Below are 20,830 nucleotides of genomic sequence, written 5' to 3'. Positions count from 1 at the left end.
TATATTACAATATATCACAATATATTTTAAGAAATATATTGGTAAATATATTTTCCTTTCGTAAGGGTGCTTAATATGTCTGTGATAAAATATCTATTTTTTTAAAAGTTATTTACTTTGTTTGAAAATAGAAAAACTATAACTTTTTAAATGTCTTCACTGTTATTTTGCAATAAATATTATGGATAAAGAACTTGAATTTTAGCCAGAAGGAATGGTTTGAAAGCAAAACCATTCATTAATGGACTGGTTTATTACTGTACATTTAGCATCTCCTGGTCACCAAAGAGCCAGTCACTGAGTTCAGAGTCGCAATAACAGAATATAGCTGGAAATATTGTGCCAAACACAAGTAGAGGGGCTATTGTGGGAATGGCCCTCTGCCTAGTTCTTGGTCTCCAGGACAACAGAGTTTCCCAGGCCTTGCGCTGTCCCAGAAACCATACGCTGCCAAACAGAATGTGCATGAGAAGAGAGGCTTAGTGTACAGGACATGGCATTTTCGTATTTAAAGAGTAGCCAAAAGTGTCAACTTAAGGGCTTTTTGGAGAGCTACATCTGCAAGAGAAAATAGGCTATACTATTAATTCAGCCAAATAAAATTTAAATTGGCTTTGGGGATGTTTGAAGTCATTTGACATTGTATTTATGAAACCATTATAGTGAAACCGGTATGTGTGTGAGTTTGTATAACTGTGTGTTACATTTAGCAGAAGAGAAAGAATCTATATCTGTGAGAGTTTCTTTGTTTGTGATTGTGTGTGAGAGAGAAAGAGAACGATTCTATATCTGTGAGAGTATCTGTGTGTGTGTGTGTGTGTGTGTGTGTGTTGGGCTGAGAGCAAGTCTTCTGTGTTTGCCAGCTGAGCTCAGGTGACACACTGGAGGGCTATTACAGCCTGTTGCCCTCTCCGGGGACCATGATGCCCTACTGGTTCTGTGTGTGAGTGTGTGAGAGACAGCGGACAGCGAGCAGACGGCTGTCTGTGTCCTGCAGTGTCTGTGTCTCTCTTCTGCAGGTGAGTGGGATTTGTTTTTTTGATTGTTTAGTTCACACTCTTCCTCTTCCTGGCACTTTATATACAGTGTGAACTTTTATGCTGCTTAAACCTTTTTAATTTGATTATTTCTAGTGTAATTTTAGTTGGCATGAATAATTCTGTCTTTTAGGAAATTTTTAGATATATATAATAATCAGTGAGTTGTGTGTATTTATTTTTGTATTTAAGTATTTATCTATTTATGACAGCATATTAATTTTATAGTTCCAGTTACCGAAAGACACACTTTAGTTTATTTTTTTATGTCGATTTCACTGGCGGTAATTGTCTGCCATGTCAAATGATAAATATGCCTAGAAAAATAACCGGATGAAAATAATAAACTTCTGAAAATTATTTTTCACTCTCTAGTTATCTGTCTATTTTCTGTCTATAGTTGTATTAGAATTACCTGAGGCATATTTAAACAAAATCTGAGAGAAATATTTTCTGTAGCTATTCCAGGCTGGTGTTAAAAGGATTTTTGTAGCTAAATTTCTCTAGAGGATTGAGCTGGTGCTGTTGTGGCGCTACTAATGAAGTCTTTCATCTTTAATGATATTTGTTCAGCAGTGAAAGACTCATTTTAACTTGTGAACATCATGGTCTGTGTACAGAGCCAGAGAAGAGCCGCTGATTCAGGCTAATTGGGTTTGCAGTGACTGATCCACTCTCTGTGGAGATTAATTTGAAGCGTGAAATCTTGTCACACTTAGCAAACATGTCCAAACCAGAGAGGAAAAAAGTCTATATTTATTTGTATTTTTAATCATATAAATGCAGCCCTGGCAAACATAATATAGTGTGTGTGTGTGTGTGTGTGTGTGTGTGATATTTGTGGAAAACAATTAATAGAATGTATGTCAAAAAAAAAGCTATCTTTTTTAAGCATTGTGGAGTATTTATTGTCTTAGCATATTTTCTGCATAATTTACAGCTATTTTATATATGACGCTGAATAAATAGTAAATGGACAAAATGTTTGGCAGTGCAGTTCACATGCATTACTCACCTGTAGAGGGCAGCACAACATCAGCTCTGTTGGTGAAATCTCAATGCATAAATGTATGTTCTTATTACTGTGCATACACACTCTTGTAGGCTATGTAATTTACTCAGGTACAAACAGTTCCGAATATGAAAGCTGTGTTTTTACTGTGTTTGTTTTGCAGAGATGGTTAAACTCAAAGTAAAACATTGGATCAGAATATGTTTTGTCATAGTAACACTGCTCCTTATTCATACACAAGGTAAGTAACTGTATAATAAAGAAGGCAAACTTTGCATTAATATATCTGCTAGTCAAGAGGTAAATAATATGTCTTTTTCAGTTATAAGACAAAGCAAGTTGATCCGAACAGAAGAACGAGAGCTCCTGGTGTCAACAGGTAACCAATCAGAGTCTCTCTTGGAGGACAAGCACCAATCAGAAACAATCATCTGAACAGGACAGAGCTCTTAAAGTACAGATAGGCTGTTAAGTGCATGAATCAATGTAATATTTTTATATGAAGAGTTTAAAATGCTTTTACTTGCTCAGGCATTTAGTCCTAATGATTAGGTGCATGTGAAATGATGAATGTGGTGGTGAAACCTGGTAATGATGTTCATGTGTACAGGGTCCGCTTCTGTGTATGTGGTTTAGGAGCATTTTACAGGGGTGTAAAGAATGATTTGTAGATCAAAAAATACCTTTAGCATTGTATAAAGAGTGTAATCTTCATTTACCCAGAGATCCCAGCAGAGCACATTGACCCCGCCTCCATAGATCTTACTGGACTCGTCAACACACTCATCAATGCTTCACAACCAGGTATTACACACACACACACACACACAAGTAAGTTTTTTTTTTTTTTTTTGGCTATGGCACTTTTATATCCCAGGGGTTGATTTTTTTTAATTAAAATATATGAAAGTCACAATAAAACCATTTGGAAACTTTGCACCATGGCTTCGTCACTTTTTTTTCCAAAGTTATCTGCGAGTTCTTTCACTCAGAATTCTGCCTATTTCACATAATTATAAACTTTAGATCTTACAATTTGTACCTTTTTTTTCTCATAATTTTTTCCCCCTCAGAATTGTAAGACAAACTCTTACAAAATTTGAAACTTGCAATTTCTCTGTTTTTATTGTTTTAAATAAAGGTAATTGAGGTCATTCTTTTATTTAGTATCATGCATTTCTAGGTTTATCTCTCACAAAAAAATACAGTTGCATTTGTTTTTTTCATTCTGTGGAGGAAACAATAGTATGTGTGTATATTCTGTTAAAGGTAGGGTAGGTGATTTCTTAAGGCTAGCGATAGCAAGCTAGCTTTGACAGCAAAACCCCACCCTCCCTGTTTAATCACTGCAAAGCCACACTTCCTTCAAAACACAAGAAAGCTAAGAGGAAGATAAGAGATTGCATTGGTGTAGGACTACCTTATTAAAACACTACAGTACAAAGCACATAACATTACAATAATACAATAATACATACATCTTTCATTCTCGCTGGAACACATTGATGATGTATCATGTCAGCGCGAAACAGGGTGCGCAGGCAAGACAGCCTATCATAATGTTCGGACCAAACATTTTGATTGGACGAACATTTTATGGTCCTTATGCCTTCCACAGACAATAAAAATATATAAAAATAAATGTATGCCACTTAACGTAGTGATATCTATGGAGATGTGAAGAAGAGATGTGCATTTTTTTTTAAAATGTAACTTAAAAAATTTTTATGAACCGAATCACCTATTCTGCCTTTAATAGACCAAAAAAAAGTGTGTTTAACAAACACAAACACACACACACACACACACAAACATCTCAAACTCTTGTGTTTTCAGGTTCACAGCATCTTTTCTCCTTACTCAGTGTGACGTCACACAGTTCACTCTCTCTCCAGAAGCTCACACTGCTGGTCTATAATAGTAACTACCCTTATCCACACAGCCAAATCATACTGTAACTTCATCACCAGTATGGCACAAATATGATATGTAATTCTGTGTGTGTTTGCATGCGTGTATCTGTGCGTCATGTACACATGTATGGGTGTGTAGTCTCAGACTTTCAGGACATTGAGAGCAGTGTATTTCCCTTGAGATACTGTTACTGTCTGACAAACAAGACCAATGACCTCACAGGTGAAAAACCTCCTTCATTTTATGCTGATTGCCTATCTATCTATCTATCTATCTATCTATCTATCTATCTATCTATCTATCTATCTATCTATCTATCTATCTATATAATCCCTTTAATGTTTTTCAGATTTCACAGCTATCCTGTTGGATGTAATGGGAAACTCCACCAGTTACTTGCAAGAACTATTTAAGTCCAGCTCTATCCTCTCTGGTAAAACACCAACTACAATCACCTACACACATATACACACCTGTATGCAATGTAGTGCATTGCACTAATGTACTATAATGTTGTAGTGTTGGTCCTCCTAACATACTATATCAGTGTCATTGTGTCTGTTTGTGTGTTCTGTTATCATTATTCTTCCAGTCAGTCAGAAGAACAGCTCTGACTGCATCTATATCTGTGTCATGGCTGGAAAGTCAGGTGAGTTTGAGTATGCATACACTTTTTTTTATCCTCAAAAGTTTAGTGATTTTTTTCATTATAAATGCCACGTTTCTTTTATTTCCTACAATATTTTAACTAATATATAAATGTAAAAATGCAAGTAAATTGCAGAGGTATTTTTATATGTGGGTTGTGCTTCTGAATTGCTCATCTCCGAAAATAATTTAATCTGAACACGTATTTTATCTGAAGCTATTGTTCAGACCAAATGAAAATGCAAATGTTTTATAATAAATCATGTTACTGATGTTTTAAATCTAAGATACCTCAGTCAAAATTACTCATAACTAGCATAATCTTAGTGCAATTTAAAAAAACAAAGGAAGCTCCATACTGTACATATCTGAAAGAGGCGAAGAAATGGGCAAATGCTGGCTATCCACTGAATCACTGAAATGACCTGACAGCAGAAAAAACATCTCTGCATTAGTTTTTCTCTGGTCTCCACTTCTCTAAATCTGTATTATAGCCAAACCGCATTCTTTTTGTTTGTGGACACGATGCAATCACATAAAGACAAAGATGATGTAAATTTCCTGTGCAATCGGACCTGACAACTCAAATTATAAATCATTGTTGTACGTTTACTGTGGTGAATTTGGGCAAGGTAAGGAGACAGTTTTAAACACTTATGTCTTAGGTACTTGCTCAGTAACATATTTTTGATTTTTAACAACAACAAAAAAGTTACAAACTGCAGCTTTAATGTTTATTATTAAAATCATTATAAAGGCATAATTCACCCCCAAAATTTAAATTGTCACCATTATTCATGTTTTTTCATTACAAAACCCCAACTTCCTTTCACAAAAGCATGTAGAAAATAGCAATGCAGATTTAAGTAATACTGTTTCCGTATCAGTCCAAAGACCTTGCCTAAAACAACTTGGAGAATTATGTTTGAAATGATGCACAATTTATTTTATTATTTTATTAAACCAAAAGTGCAGAAGAAAGATATTATTTCTGAATTCATTTAAGATAAAATAAGTAGGCCTACACTCTAAATAACTTTACTACTGACAGTTATTCCTGCTCTCATGCACGTTTTTTTATGTTAAGTGTTAAATGAACCATGTTATCAAAATATATAAATGTAATTAAAAAAAAAAAAAAAAAAAAGCAAAACTGAAACTAAAATAAAGGCATGTGTTCAGACAGTGATCTGTCTCAGCTCTGGGACATGGGCTCAGTCAGACCTCTGTTTAATCAGACCATCACAGAAGAAATACCCAGAGGTACAATCACACACACACACACTTACATTTATTACTCCATTGCATTATACATTTAGAAATGTATTATTTAGATTCTATGATTTTTTTTTCTCCTGCTTTCCTTTAGGTAACATGACATTCCCATTGCTACCCTTTGGTAAGTGAGTTCAGAAAGCATATTATTGTTTTATGAGTGTCTGTTGTTAGCTATGATACAATACACTGTATTGTGTCTGTGTCTGTGTGTCTGTGTGTGTGTGTGTGTGTGAGAGAGAGAGAGAGAATATAAACTGACCAATAAGAGCCCTGTCTTACATCTACAGTAGTGTGGCATGATCTTCCAAACACCAGTGAACTGTTACTGTGGCCGAAACCCAGTACAGATTCCCACAGGAGCAGAGGTATTTTGAGTATTTAGGAGTTTGGTGTGCTGAAGCAGACAAAAACGAGACTTTTCAGAGACAAAAACTGCTTCAACAGCTTGATTTTGTACTATTTCCACAGTACCAACCTCTACGATGGCATCATCACCTCTTATTAGATCAACAGCAGCTCCTGAAACTACTGTCACTGCGACGACCCCCACAACCTCAGCCACTGGTCATCTCACAACTGCTGTGATCACCCAGCCAAACGCTGTAACGGTAACCACAAATACCATCGCTCCAATGATGACCGTGACAATCTCACTGCCAACGCAGAGACAAACAACTACGACAGGCATCCAGCAGCTCTCTAAAGTATCTCATACAGAGAAACCAGGCAAGACCCTCCATTACCACACACACACACGCAAAATGGAATCTGACATTTTTGACCTTTTATTCTGTTAAAGCGGCAAGGCGGCACAGCGGTGCCCGAGCAGGGTTAATGTTATTGTTGCCATGACAATGATTTGATTTGAATGGAGTCAGGCCAGAGCCACTGATAGTATCCATAGCAACAGTCCATTATTTTCCCTGGAGATTGTTTTGATTTGTCTGGGTCAGGAAGGTTAAAAGCACATTAAAAATCAATATATACACACTTACGTCTGTCTCATCGAGTCAACACAAAGAGGATACAGGATATGCACGCTATGAATCATAGACAACTGAGCTGCTTTCCTGCTGTCCATGTCAACAGCTCTCAATACAGGTGCCCCCATTCAGAGTGGAAGACATAGAGAAAGAACGAGAGCCCTCATCGACCCCTTAAGTGGACATTTATTCCTGCAAACTAAAATAGAGTTGACCACTAGATGGCACCACAAGCTAATGTAAAATGTGCAGCTGTGCACTGAGGTGCTGTAGCATCTTACAGCATTGCTCACAGGTGAAGCACATCATTTCTGCACCACTAGCATCCCTAAATAAAAACAAGTGGGCCTATATCTGTTTGACTTTTACTAGAGTAATAATTTAATCAAAATAAAAATTCTTAGTAACTGTAACTGATTACAATTACATTTATTTTGTAATTTTATTATTACATGTAAAATTCTATTACATGTAAGTAGTTACTCACCAACACTGGCTCCTACACTATGTACACAATTGCAATAAAATAAAGTTACCTACACGATAGTGGCATTGATGAAACGTTTATCTTTATGTTAGGTAGGCATACAAATGTCTTACTTAAAGTAGTATCTGTATATTTTTCTGGAGAAAGTATTCATATAAAAGGTTAAATATCGATATAGAGCCAACAGAGCACAGCAATGTGCTGTGCAAATGTTCCTTTTCAAAAAGCACTTGGAAATATTGAAATCCTTTCATATGGTGCATTATCTTTTTTCACAGGGAGAGTTTACTTCAGTTTACATTATAACTTATCATATTGCTCTTTTCTACATTTCTGGAGATGTTTATTTTCCTCCCTCATTCTTTTTGTGATATTATTTTTTCCTGACAGGATGTCCATGGAGAATAGAGCTATTTCATCAAGCAAGTGAGAATGTGGAGCTGAAAGAGACCCTTGAAGAGGAGCTGATCTGGAGCAGGGTTACCATCAGCTCAGTGAAGCTGCAGCCGTGTGTGCTTGAGCTGTGCAAGTTTTACTCTCAGTGTGTGTGCAGAGGATTCAGTCAGAGAGCAGCAGCGTTACAGCGGTACAGCACTGCACTAACACTCAACAACTGTTAAGGCTGTCTTTTAAAGTCACAAGATGGGCATAAATAATAGAGATGCATGCTAGAACACTTGGAAGTTCAGTCGGCTCCAAAAGGTCTGAATTCACATTTGACAGTCTGAGAATTAAAGTGTGTTAATAAACCAAGATTTTTTTTTTATGTATAATACAGTTTTAAGATTTTACAATATTTCTAAGTCACTTAACAAATTTGTGACATTGACTTAAACTGAAACACACAAAATATATTATCTTGAATTCACATGCTGCTGTCATTAAGGCAGTAATGAACATTATTTTTTCACTCAAATATTACATTTTACAAAAGTTAAAATCAAAAGAGTTTTTAAGCATTAAGTGGTCTCTATGGAAGCCTGTTTCCGCCACTGAATAAAAAATAAGAAAGGTAATTGTGACTTTTTATCTCACAATTCTGACTCTTTTTCTTTGATTTGCATGATAAAAACTTGCAAATCTCACTTTTTTTCTCAGAATTGTGTGAAATAAACTTGCAATAGAGAGACAAAGTCGCAGTTCTGAGAAATAAAGTCAGAACTGCAAGATATAAACTCATAATTAATTTTTTTTTCAAATTTGCAAGTTTTTTCTCACAATTGTGACTTTATATCTCACAATTCTGCCTTTATAACTCGCAATTATGAGGTTTTTATCTCACAATTCTGACTTTATAACTTGCAATTGCAAGTATATATCTCAGATTTTTTTGAAAACAAAAGTCAGAATTGTGAGAGAAAAAGTCGCAATAAAGGTTTTTTTTTTTCCAGTGTCGGAAATGGGCTTGTATAGGTCTCAGACTTCTGGATGCCACTGAAATAAATTCACACATTATTCACAGTTTTGTTAATAAAAATGATTAGTATCGTGGAGTAAGACAGTAATTCTATGTGTATTCTGAATATTGTTGATGGTATAAACAATATAGTCAATATTTTGTTCTGCAGATATTGTGTGGATAGCCATCGCTGGTATGAGAGACACACAGCAGAGGTCTGCAGTCGTATGAGGAGAGTCACTTTTTCCAAAAGTGAGTTACACAACATCTAATCTAACCCTAACAGCAAACAAATCAAAACAAGCTATCATATAATACAATATACAATCATATTACCATATACAGATATACATCACAGACCTTCACTAAAAGTTCATTAAAATCATCAGTGGCAACAGAAAGAATTTGAGATTATTGAAAACCATTTATCATTTCTTCTACAATACTGTAGTTTAACAAAGTTTTATTCCTGTTCTTAGTGCGGCTGAAGTTTTAATATCCCATAAAAGGGTCGTTACTATTATCATTATCGTTAATATCTTCATTAGAGCTTCTCAGTGAATTGCTCTGGGTTATTTAAAGCTACTGCTGGCTGTGGTTAAACGTGTGTCTGAGCAAAGAGACAATGGATGTTTTCCTTGATGAGTGAATGACTAAGATCATTTAATCATTTCCCCTCTCTCTCTCTCTCACACACACACACACACAGGTCACTGCAACCTAATTAAAGGATTTGTTTCTGTGTGTCTGAATACCTGCATGTGGGTCTTCACTCATTAAAGAATTTGTTTCTGTGTGTGTCTGTGTCAGAATACCTGCATGTGGATCTGTACTCATTAAAGTGTGTGTGTGTGTGTGTGATCCCATTAAAACATTCTTCCTACAGAAACTAATGATGTGTAAAGTCGGTCTCAATGATAGTGAAGAGTGTGTTTTGTGCTGGACAAAAATAGAATTAGATGAAATAGTCTGCAGACAGACACTTGATTGTAGTGTGTCTTCAGCGGTGAAACAGAAGAATAAGTCACAGGATGCTGCTGTTAAACATGTTTATAGACTCCAAGGGGCATTTGAGGCCACATATAGTGCCTTGTTTACCTGCCACACTACTATCCTCAAATATAATTTTCTTATGTCAGACATGAGCTGAGGAAGCAGAAAAGCACTAATAATACACCAGTCATCTAAGGGTAAATCCTACAGGAATATGTACAGAATTTGGAATCAGTCCTGAAAGATCCTAATGGGATCAAATAAGAATAAAATGTCCTACAGGATGACACTGAGATATTGAGTATTCTCTATAGTAACTTTACTTGTATTGGAATGTTTTGCTACTGAATAGCAACACAGGTTTTCTTATGTGAATTATAATGTCATAGAGGACAATTTATTCTATTGTTATGATAATCTTATTAGGAAAAAAAAGCAATAAAAATGCTAAAAAAAAAAAAAAATCCAGTTATAATTCTTTGTAAATGTTTTTTTTTTTTTTATCATGATAGGATAGGAATTTCAATAGGACTCCTGCATATGTTACAAATAAATTAAAATTACAATAAAAAAAAAAGTAAATTATTGTTTATCCAGGAGAGACTTGTTTAATTTGTCATATTACATTTTTATGAAAGATTACGATGACAAACATGTTTTAACTTCAATTCAAAGTTCATACTGAAGCAATTTTTTACTAAGAAAATCACAATCTCTCTCTCTCTCTCTCTCTCAGATCTGAAACAGAAATGTCTGGCAAGAATGTGTGTGAAGATGTAAGACGAGTTCATTTGCGGGTGACAGACATCTGAACCATCTGAACTGAAATTTATGTACAGTATGTTTAAGAGAAACTGGGTTTTGTTAAACAATGAACTGCATTGTTGTCATTGAATCTGTATAGTCTCTGCATCTAGTGTCTAAATTGCACTTTGTCTCGGAATATAAATAAAACCAAACATATTTACCATGTTTGATTTTTGATGTAGTGTTACTCTTACAAACACAAAAATCATCTGAAAGAAATAAATACCCCTAAAATGGTGAACGAGTTCGGAGAAATGTTCATTAAATATTCAGTACTGAGAGGTATTACTAAAATGTGTTCAGTGTTATTAAAAATGGATTAATACACCTAATATTTGTGCGTGCTGTGTATTTTTAGAGTTTATTCGAATATTGCCTTATTAGCAGTAGCTTATTTCATACTCAATAGAAACCAAAAGGACACAAAGAATGATTTACAACCCCCACTTTCTGTTTGATCCTTACCTGAGTTCCTGTCCACACACACACAATGGTCAGTTGTTTGAGGAGGTCATTTCTCAGCTGGGGTCAGGACCTTTACCCTGCATAAAAGAGCACTATAGAAGGGGTGTGTGTGTGTGTGTGTGTGATCCCACTTCATCTCTTCATGTGTGACCTGATACAAACCTAAAGAGTATGTAGTTCCTGCATTTTGCCCTTTGACCTTTTAGAGTGTCCTAAATAGGCCTTTGTTCATTTTGGGATTATTTTCTCATCTCTTACACGCACCTGCATTAGAAGAAGATTGCAAAGCACCGAGTTTGGATGTATGTGTTTCCGATTGCTGAAGCTCTGGTTTGGCCTCTTCACTGTGCTGGACTGAATAGGAACATTGGATGGTACCACTGATTGTTTAGTAGCAGATAAAGATGAAGCCGCTGTATCTTTTTCTCCTCTTCACCCTGCAGAAAGGTGAGAATATGCACACACTCTTCTGTCAGGAGCAAAGGTTCAGGTGAAAGTGAGTTCATCACCTTGGAACTGAAATTTACATAATTATTTTTAGTTCATACCATTTTTATATGCATATTAGAATGATTGAAGGATAATGTGACATTGAAGACTGGAGTAATTGCTGGTGAAACTTCAGCTTTAGCATCACAGGGATAAATCATTTATAGGCTACTATATAAGAAAGAAATGTAAGAATATTTCAAAATAATACTGTTTTTTATTTGCCAGTTATTTTAAAAGTAAGTATTCAGTGATAAAAAATATTTTTGTGTTACTGAGTTTATTTTTTTTTTTTCTTTCAGATTTTTCAAATTAACAATTAAAATATATGTATACTGAACAATGAAGAGGGCCATCACTTCCATAGCATTGGATTATATTAAAAAATTTGAGATAATTTGAGATGAGATATATATATTATATATATATATATATATATATATATATATATATATATATATATATATATATATATATATATATATATATTGCGTGAAGAAGAAAAGTTTTTATTTTATCATACCTAAAACAGGCCTATGTATTATGTGCTAGACAGTCTAATTTACTTATGATTTCCTACCATTTTTGGGGCCAAAAATGCTAATATTTCTGTTGACATAGCCTAACAGTACACTGCATTACTCTTATTGCAATGATAGTTTATTGCAATGATATGGTGATAACTTCTGAATGATCTATGATAACACACTGATATTTAAGATCAACTTTTCTCTGTGCAGTTCATGGCACTGCTGTTTTCTGCCCAGAAGCAAGTGACCTCAGTTCTGACGAGCTTCTGATTGGTGAGTTCCTTTAGCAATCAAATGACCAGGAGAATTATAACGGACACTTTATTTATATAAAATGTGTGTAATCTAATATATAATTGGATCACATATTACTCGTTCAAATATGTGTGTGTGTTTGACGTCCAGGTTGTCTGGGGGTGCGGTTCACCTGGCTGTACGCGGTGTTTGATGACCTGCGGTCAGTTCTGGAATTCACGGTCAGTCTGCGGTGTGAGACCGGACTCTGTCCCGCGGACATCGACAATCACGGACATTACTGCAGCAACGCAAACACACGGGACACCGCGCGCAAACACGTACAGCCTGCCGACACACTCGACCGGTGAGAGATGGGAAGCGGATGAAATTAGACTCAGGAGGGGGTAGAAAGATTTTAAATGGATTTATTAACTTCACAGTGGAGTCCGCGCGCATCTCTTGCTCTCACCCTTCTTTCTGCCTGTTTAGCTGCTTCTCTATGCAGTTGGTGAAAGGATATTAAAAATAAAAACAGGCAGAGCAGTGAAGTGTGCAAAAAAACAAACAAACACGCACTTTATATTAAAGTGCATATATTAATATAAATGCACACATTTAAATATGATTTTATATAAAGGCACACACATACACCCACATGTGCAAGAATAATCTATGGTGAGATCAGAGGACCATAATATTTTCATTTCCTTTAATTTTTCTTTTGCCGTCCTATTTTCTGTGAAGCTGTAGGCCTGCTATAAATAAAAATACATAAATAAATGAAATAATATTGATTGTGTTGTAGGTGTTGTTTTACCCACTGGAGATGTTCTCAAGAGCTAAAGGAGAGAAACTGCAGTCGGAGGATACCAACATACAACAACTACACCTGCAGCTACAACTCCAGCTGTGGTACACATATTTCAAACCTTTTTCATGGCAGATTTGAGCTTTTCAAAGAGCCTTAAAAGGACGTTTTTTCCAACTAAGAGATAAAAAAGATTTGTATGATATGCATATATAGAGTGCTGTAGTGACAACATCATTTTGTGGGTTTTAAATCACCCTGGTTTGTGACAATAAAAAAAAATATGTATAATTTTGAAACATTTAGTTCGTCATGACAATCTTAACAACTCAACTTCTAAGAATTTTGAAACCTAACTACAATCGGCATATGTAAAATACCCAACGACTTAAAGACAATGGAACCAAAAGTGCTGAAATGCTAATTTGTTTGTGGGTTTCGGCCTACAAAAGTGCTGTCTACAGAGTCGCTAACCAGTATAGTATTTATATGGCATGATTAAGTTGCACTATTAAGTGGAGAAAACAGTTGATTGACCTTAATTCTGTATCCATCGTTTGCAGATATGTTGGATTTCTGTGAGGAAGGATTCTGTCATTGTGATCAGATGGTTATAGACTGCATCAGCTCCAACCATCAAGTCACAAAACAGGTTGGAGGCAACCAACCAATCACAGCACAGACAGGTATAGTAACAGCAGGTGTGTTCAGAAAAATATATTACATTACATAGTTTTTATCTCTCTTTTATGTCCCTTTCAGACTCTCCCTTTGTGACGGATTTACCTGATAATGATACCGATATTAGTGACATGGTCAATGGAACAGGTGAGGCTGTTTAGACCCATTAGTTCATGGGTTCATACTTTTTTTTTTCTCTCTCTCTTCATTGTTGCCTCTATATCTGTAATAGCTGGAAAGCTTTATACAGTATACTGTAAATGACTTGACTTTCTAGTATTAATGAAGGGACTTGCCTACTTATCGGCCCAAGCCATTTAAAAACATTTTTGAGGGAAATAATAGAATATCCAAACATATGAGAATCAGAGAGAGATTTAGTTTAGCTGATCATCTAACAGTGTGGTTTGTGTCTCAGACAGGGCGGAGCTTTCTCCATCAGACATCGACATGGACATCATGTTCTATGGTAATGCAAAAAAATACAGGGTCATTTAATATAAACAAATATACCAATAAACATAAATAAATACAACAGTTTTTAAATAATTATAAAATTACATGTATACATTTAGCTATATAAAAAAAATCTAAACCTTTTGAATTTTTTTTATATAGGAAATTATGAATTGTGAATTGTGAATTAAATTGATCAAAAGTGACCATAAAGACATTTATAACATTTATATATTATGAGATATTTGTTATTGGAGAAGACTGAAGACTGGAGTAATGATGCAGAAAATTCAGCTTTGCATCATTGGAATAAATTGCATTTTTAAATATTTTCAAATAGAAAACAGTTCTTTTAAATTTTAATAATATTTCACAATATGACTGTTTTTACCGTAAATTAAATCAAATAATTAGTGGTGAAATATTACAATAAATATGATCAAATGCTTTCTAAATCCAGCTGAAATTTTGCATAAGAAAAGTTTTTGTGTAGATGAGAAACCTTTAGCAATTATTAGTGAAAAAGATACACTCTGTTTTTTAGGATATTTTTAAAGATCATAAAAAATTCCTCCCTCTTTTACTCTTTTTCTTCAGGAGTTAATGGCACACTGAATGAGACTATGACTAACTTCAACAATGAGTTGGTGCTGGTTAACGGCTCTCAGAGCAGCAATATCCAGAGCACAAAGTACCCTGGGATATATCAGTCAGGTAAAGCGCTTCACTGAACTTATCTTTAGACTCTTTTCTGTAGCCCAGAGGGTGATTTCCCCCTCACATCGCTATTTCTGAGAACTCCAGTAATCCTCAGCTACCTAAAGACTTCACTGATCTAAGCTGAACCTCGTCTTCAGGTCCAGAGGAAGAGGAGAATGAAGCAGCGGAAAGAGAAATGGACAGAAACTCAGAGGGAGGAAGTATAGTTGAGAGAGAGGGAGAGGAGGCAGTGGAATATGAGGATGGTAAGAGTGTCCCGTTTTCTACAGCCTGAGTTACAGCCTCAGATGCACTGCCTTGATTTATGCATTTTGAGCTTTTATAGGGGTGCTCCGATCACGATCGGCCGATCGTTATGCGCATCTCGTCAGTAAAGCCGGTTTTCTAATCAGCCGTTAATTCCATCAGGTGCGTGATTTCACATAGAGCAGCTGTTACTACACAGAGCCGTTGTTAATAGAGAAGATGCGCAAATCACGTTAATTTTCAGCGTTTATTGGCCCATCTTCTCAGTTAACAACGGCTCTGTGTAGTAACAGCTGCTCTATGTGAAATCACGCACCTGATGGAATTAACCGCTGATTAGAAAACCGGCTTTACTGACGAGATGCGCATTAACGATCGGCCGATCGTGATCGGAGCACCCCTAAGCTTTTAGCTAGTCACAAACAAATTTATCTCAACTTGTAGAGTACATCAAGGACTTCTTTGAAATTCTAGTACTGCTCACTGTTAAAAACACTTGATCAAATGTGATCAAATTATTCTAAATGACAACAAGCCTTTAAACCCCACAGCTTGAGTTCAAGCAAGGCTCTTAGCATTTCTGCTACTTTACTTTTTATAGATGCTGGCTTTTTCTAATTCTTAATTAAGCAATTTAAAATTAAGAAAGAAAGTCTATATGTAGTGACTAAAAATATAGCCTAAAATCAAGAACCAATGGCATAAATTGTCCAATAAGAGCGTTAAGTATCAGAGGCAAAACCCATTTAGTACAAAAATTATATAAAATGAATGCAATGTGTGTAACCACATTAAAAGAGGTAGTTAATCAATCATTTTCTCACCCTCATTTGCTTCCAAGAGTGTATGAGATTCTGTTGTCGTCACAAGTGTTATGTTAGCATTATTTATATATATATTGAATTTCTTTTTAATTATTATAGTTATTTAGCTTTAATTTATATTTATTTCAGTTTTAATTTTAGTAATATGAACACTTCATCTTTAACTTTTATTTTATTTCTGTTAGTTGACCAAGGCAACATTTCTAATTTATGTGTACATTTGAAAGTTAAATTTCTTTAATGTTTTATTTAAACTTTATAAAAATAAAAAAATCATACTTTTAGTTGTAGTTTTACCTAAAAAAAACGATCCTGTTCTGAACAGTACAAAAGAAGATATTTTGAAAGATGTTTCATATGTTTTGGTTTGTATAATGAAAATCAATGAAGACTAAATAATACAACTATTATAATATATAAATAAATATTTGAAATCCACTTTCTGTATTTTAGCTACTGCTGTGCTGACGACAAAAGAGCCGGGCAGAGACAAACAGGAAGAAAGCCCTACAACCCACAATGCAATGGTTTGGAGCACAAACAGTGAGCATTTAATTTACTGAAAATTTATTTGCAAATGACCTCATTATAACATTCAGCATGTTTTCTGACTGTAATATTTTGGTTTTATGACAGGTGAACTAACTACTAACATAGCGCTAACAGCAACAACAGAATCACAGACTGTCACAGAATCACCAGATATACACACAAACACACACACTCCTCACTATACACCCCACACAACACCAACAACTCACACACAATCATCTGAGGAGGAGGACGACGAGAGTGATGAAGACGCACTTCAGTCACCTGCAAGCAACACTTTAAAATCTGTCACACACACACCAGCACATACTACACACACATCCGGTACACACACTACAACTAATGACCTAAGTTACGTCGCCAAACCATATGTCAGCCCACCTTTACACATCACAACAGAGGAAACGAGTGATGAGTCACAAGAGGAGAGAGAAGAGGAACAGGAAATGACAGAGAGTGACATAGACACAGAAGGACATTCAACAAAAGCCAGTCAAAGCCCTTCTATAGTTCTGATGACCACACCCACTAAAATAACAACCAATCAATACTCACATCACAAAACAACCCTGTCAACAGCTACCAATAAACACACAGTAGCTGCAACTACTTTGGTGCAGCGCACATTAATGAAAGGAAGTGAGGAAACAGAGATATTGGAGAAGAAGAGTGAGGAAGATAAACAGAGTGATTTAATTGGCGACTCTAGCACAACCAAACCGACAACTCAAACACAAGCCAACACAAAAAGTAAGGAATATCTACAAAGTGATAAAGAAGAAGATGTATCGGTGGAAACCCAAACTACTGTGACCCCATTCGGGTTCGGAGAGGTCAGTCCATTCACGTGGATCATTCCAGCACTGTTCCCTAAACCTCACAGCATTTCACCAAGACCGACAGCTCACACAGCTGCAAAACCAACCAAGAACCACAAGAACACATCGACGGCTCCTCACAAACCCACAACGTCAGGCCTCTCTGCTGGTGAAATCACACCTCGTCCCCAAAAACCTCCTGCTCTGGATCGTGCACCGTCACTGACCACTACAGCTCAGCAGGAGTCCACCGAGGAAGAGGAGCAGGAGAAAGAGGAAGAGAACCAGGAGAAAGAGGAAGAGAATGAGCCATCTGACAGCTCACAGGAATCAGAGAAAATCGGTAATATTGACAATTCACATAAAAACAATATGATTTAACCAAGCAAGATGAGTTCCTGATTCAACAGTCTGCGAAAATCGTCAATTAGATTGATATAAGGATGTGATGACGCATATTCATAGTAAACCTTGCAATATTTTATATATCTTCATTTAAAAAAATTAACCAGTCATAAGGGGCAGTTTTTAGAAATTTAGTTAATATATAAGCTTTCCATTGATGTATGGTTTATTAGGATCGGACAATATTTGGCCGAGATACAACTATTTGAAAATATGTAATCTGAGGGTGCAAAAAAATCTAAATACTGAGAAAATCAGCTTTAAAGTTGTCCAAATTAAATGCATATTACTTATCAATTAAGTTTTAATATATTAACAGTAGGACATTTACAAAATGTCTTTATGGAACATGATCTTTAATTAATATCCTAATGATTTTTGGTGTAAAAGAAAAATCTATAATTTTGACCCATACAGTGTATTTTTGGCTATTGCTACAAATATACCCCAGCGACTGGTTTTGTGGTCCAGGATCACATTTTGATTTATAACACTATGCTTTTGTTTTATTAACTTGGCATTAAATTACAGAAAACTTGTTAACGCTGTTTCCAATAAAACGGATAAAGGAGTGATGACAAATTTGCTAAAAATCTTTTGTCTTTGAAACACTATTTTGGATTTTTTTCTCTTGATACTGGAGCAAACTTGGGGCTCAAAAATAATATTTGTGGTACAGTAGTTTCTGTTCACCGCTATAGAGGTTAATCTAATTATGACCACTTTCACTTTGAAAACCCCAGAACTGTGAAAAGAGTCCAAACTTGTTTGTGAAATCAGAGAAAAATTATTGGTAGATGATAACCCTGTTCCTAAAATCCAGTCGGTTGATTGGTATGGTAATGTTGTAGCAGGATGTTCATCCAAGAACTTGTCCTGCTTGGGTAAATTAGGTTAAGCTATTCTCCAAACACTCCTGCACATTTGTCTGTACTCCAAAGAAATCAATGTGTGTATGTGTGTGTGTGTTTCCCAGAGTCTCACCGGGTCCGGAGACGCTCGGCGCCGCTCTTTGCCTGGTCTTTATTGGAGGATGCTGGACTGTCAGATCTGCAGCAGCAGCAAGGAGACTCTGAAGGTGAGAAATATAAAGAGAAATGGACAAAACGTATAGCTACATACATACTTCTTTCCACTAGTCTAGAAAAACTTATAAAAGCAAAAAAGCCTCAAATCTTTGTGAAAAAAAATTACAGTTCTGCCTGTATTCTTGTATATATAACTTGTATAAGTCAAGCTACAATTGCATTACTTACAGTAGGTCTGTTAGTCTGACTGCACAGAACTGCCTGGTCTATTTTCAGTCAGACTTAACAGTTTACATGCCAATTTAAAAAGTCAATTTAATGCTTTAGTACAGCTTAAATCAAACTTTTATGCATGCAAACATACTTATATTGGATAAGTAACAAACAGCCACAGAAATTATGAGAGAAATGCAAAATGGCAAAATCAAAGGAGTCTGGTCGCATTAATCTGTGTGTCTGTGTGTGTTTGTAGAGTGCAGCACTTCTTTCCTCCAGTACAGTGCATCCGGTCAGGTGTTGAGGGACATGTCTGCGCTGGGAGAAATGCTGTACTGTCTGACCGGACGCTGTCCTCATGAGTATCAACACTACGGCTGCTACTGCGGACAGCAGGGGACAGGAAACCCAGTGGACCAGATGGACCGGTCAGAACACACAAACACACACATCTTCATTGGAAAAAAATGCTTTTGTTTAAGTTAGGACAAGCAGTTATCAAAAGTTTGGATACAGTAATTGATCAAATGCAGCCTTGGTAAGCAGAAGAGACGTTCAAAAACATAAAAACTTTTGAATCTCTCTATATCTAGTTAACAAAAAAAAACACTAAAATCTACTATGTATATGCTATAAATAAAGAAATCAATCTTTTATTTTTATCAAGCATTTAAGCAATCAAAAGCTTTAATAAGATCGTAATAAACACAAAATGAGTTAAGGGTGTGCAAGCTATTGAGTGTACAGTGTCCTGAGTCTGTCCTTGACGTGTCTCTGTGTCAGGTGCTGTTTTCTGCAGCAGTGCTGTTTGGAGCAGCTCGTTGTTCTGGGCTGCAGGAAAAACCGAAAACTCAGCGCACACATCAGCTGCCACAATGGAAAGCCTCGATGTATGGCATCACACTCACATAATGCATGCAAAAACATTTTCTACGGAGGTCAGTTTTGTGTTAATGATTGTGTTGTGTATGTGTGTCAGGTTCAGGTGTGAGTGTGTGTGATCGACTGCAGTGCGTCTGCGATCGATCAACTGCAGAGTGCATGGCGGCTTCCCATTTCAACCACTCGGTCACCTCCTCGTGTTCTGGGCCCCGCCCACCGTGCCGTCGTAATAAGCCTCATTCTTCAACACAATCAGCCAGTCAGGACTCCAGCGAGGAGAGCGATGAAAAGACCCCAGCTCGGCCTCAAATGAACTTACAGAACCAATCAATCAAACAGCCACACACACCTGCACTCGACAAAAACCCCACACACAGCAAACCAGAACTGGAGGAGGAGGAGGAGGAAGAGGAGGAGCCAGGAAAGGAAGAAGAAGAAGAAGAGGAGGAGCCAGGAAAGGAAGAAGAGGAAGAGGAGGAGGAAAAAGAAGAAGAATTGGAGAAGTAGTTCTATAATTTTGATATTTTCAGGGAGCTCTCAAGAGAAGAATCAGTCAGAAAGGATGTCATGCACATTTAATGAAAAGTTAAGCTCAGTCTGAGCTCACTCAGAGTCTAGCGACCACAAAAGATCACCCAAGATCTGCTGCTCCTCCTCTGCTGGTGCTTGACCTAATAAAAGACTGTTTGTATGCTGGATCATAAATGCCAGCAGTTACATTTTTATATTTCTCAGTATTTTTTTTTATCCCCTTTTAACTGATGTCTGTGTAATTAAAAATAAAGGCATCTATTATGTAAAAATTGGTTTTCATTTCATTTAGTAATTTTTATGCATCAGCTTCAACTTTTTTTAGATTTTTTTTTTTTTCAAGAAAAAAAAATAATTATTTTCGTTTTAAGATTTTCATCTTAT

The 20,830-nt window shown here is 36.0% G+C and overlaps 2 protein-coding genes across 2 annotated transcripts; both read left to right on the top strand.

Annotated features, from left to right (window-relative positions):
- Positions 1-690: 690 nt before the first annotated feature.
- On the top strand, positions 691-10,877 carry LOC127951489 (HERV-H LTR-associating protein 1). The gene is made up of 15 exons (XM_052549376.1): positions 691-1,019; positions 2,213-2,290; positions 2,372-2,428; positions 2,773-2,853; positions 3,886-3,969; positions 4,102-4,185; positions 4,313-4,396; positions 4,556-4,612; positions 5,794-5,874; positions 5,981-6,010; positions 6,177-6,254; positions 6,358-6,615; positions 7,750-7,945; positions 8,928-9,010; positions 10,488-10,877. Exons 2-15 carry the CDS (start codon positions 2,215-2,217, stop codon positions 10,529-10,531), a joined length of 1,293 nt encoding a protein of 430 aa, XP_052405336.1. The 5' UTR covers positions 691-1,019; positions 2,213-2,214; the 3' UTR covers positions 10,532-10,877.
- Positions 10,878-11,314: 437 nt separating this feature from the next.
- On the top strand, positions 11,315-20,718 carry oc90 (otoconin 90). Its single transcript, XM_052549220.1, has 15 exons — positions 11,315-11,470; positions 12,253-12,315; positions 12,448-12,643; positions 13,085-13,191; positions 13,651-13,773; positions 13,850-13,915; positions 14,187-14,237; positions 14,822-14,938; positions 15,082-15,189; positions 16,468-16,557; positions 16,651-17,727; positions 18,766-18,867; positions 19,290-19,461; positions 19,817-19,923; positions 20,013-20,718. Exons 1-15 carry the CDS (start codon positions 11,428-11,430, stop codon positions 20,420-20,422), a joined length of 2,832 nt encoding a protein of 943 aa, XP_052405180.1. The 5' UTR covers positions 11,315-11,427; the 3' UTR covers positions 20,423-20,718.
- Positions 20,719-20,830: the final 112 nt, after the last annotated feature.

This window comes from Carassius gibelio, chromosome B2, assembly GCF_023724105.1.
Source record: "Carassius gibelio isolate Cgi1373 ecotype wild population from Czech Republic chromosome B2, carGib1.2-hapl.c, whole genome shotgun sequence".
NCBI classification, from domain to species: Eukaryota; Metazoa; Chordata; class Actinopteri; order Cypriniformes; family Cyprinidae; genus Carassius; species Carassius gibelio.
This window is presented reverse-complemented; position numbering and strand designations above follow the sequence as displayed.

What these genes read in the sequence shown, in the direction of transcription:
- LOC127951489 (XM_052549376.1), top strand. Translation starts at nt 2,215, where the DNA reads ATGGTTAAACTCAAAGTAAAACATTGGATCAGAATATGTTTTGTCATA. An exon ending in AGAGCTCCTGGTGTCAACAG is followed by an intron (nt 2,429 to 2,772) that starts GTAACCAATCAG and finishes TCATTTACCCAG; the next exon opens with AGATCCCAGCAGAGCACATT. An exon ending in TGTCATGGCTGGAAAGTCAG is followed by an intron (nt 4,613 to 5,793) that starts GTGAGTTTGAGT and finishes GCATGTGTTCAG; the next exon opens with ACAGTGATCTGTCTCAGCTC.
- oc90 (XM_052549220.1), top strand. Translation starts at nt 11,428, where the DNA reads ATGAAGCCGCTGTATCTTTTTCTCCTCTTCACCCTGCAGAAAG. An exon ending in CCTCTTCACCCTGCAGAAAG is followed by an intron (nt 11,471 to 12,252) that starts GTGAGAATATGC and finishes TTCTCTGTGCAG; the next exon opens with TTCATGGCACTGCTGTTTTC. An exon ending in ACAGGAATCAGAGAAAATCG is followed by an intron (nt 17,728 to 18,765) that starts GTAATATTGACA and finishes TGTGTTTCCCAG; the next exon opens with AGTCTCACCGGGTCCGGAGA.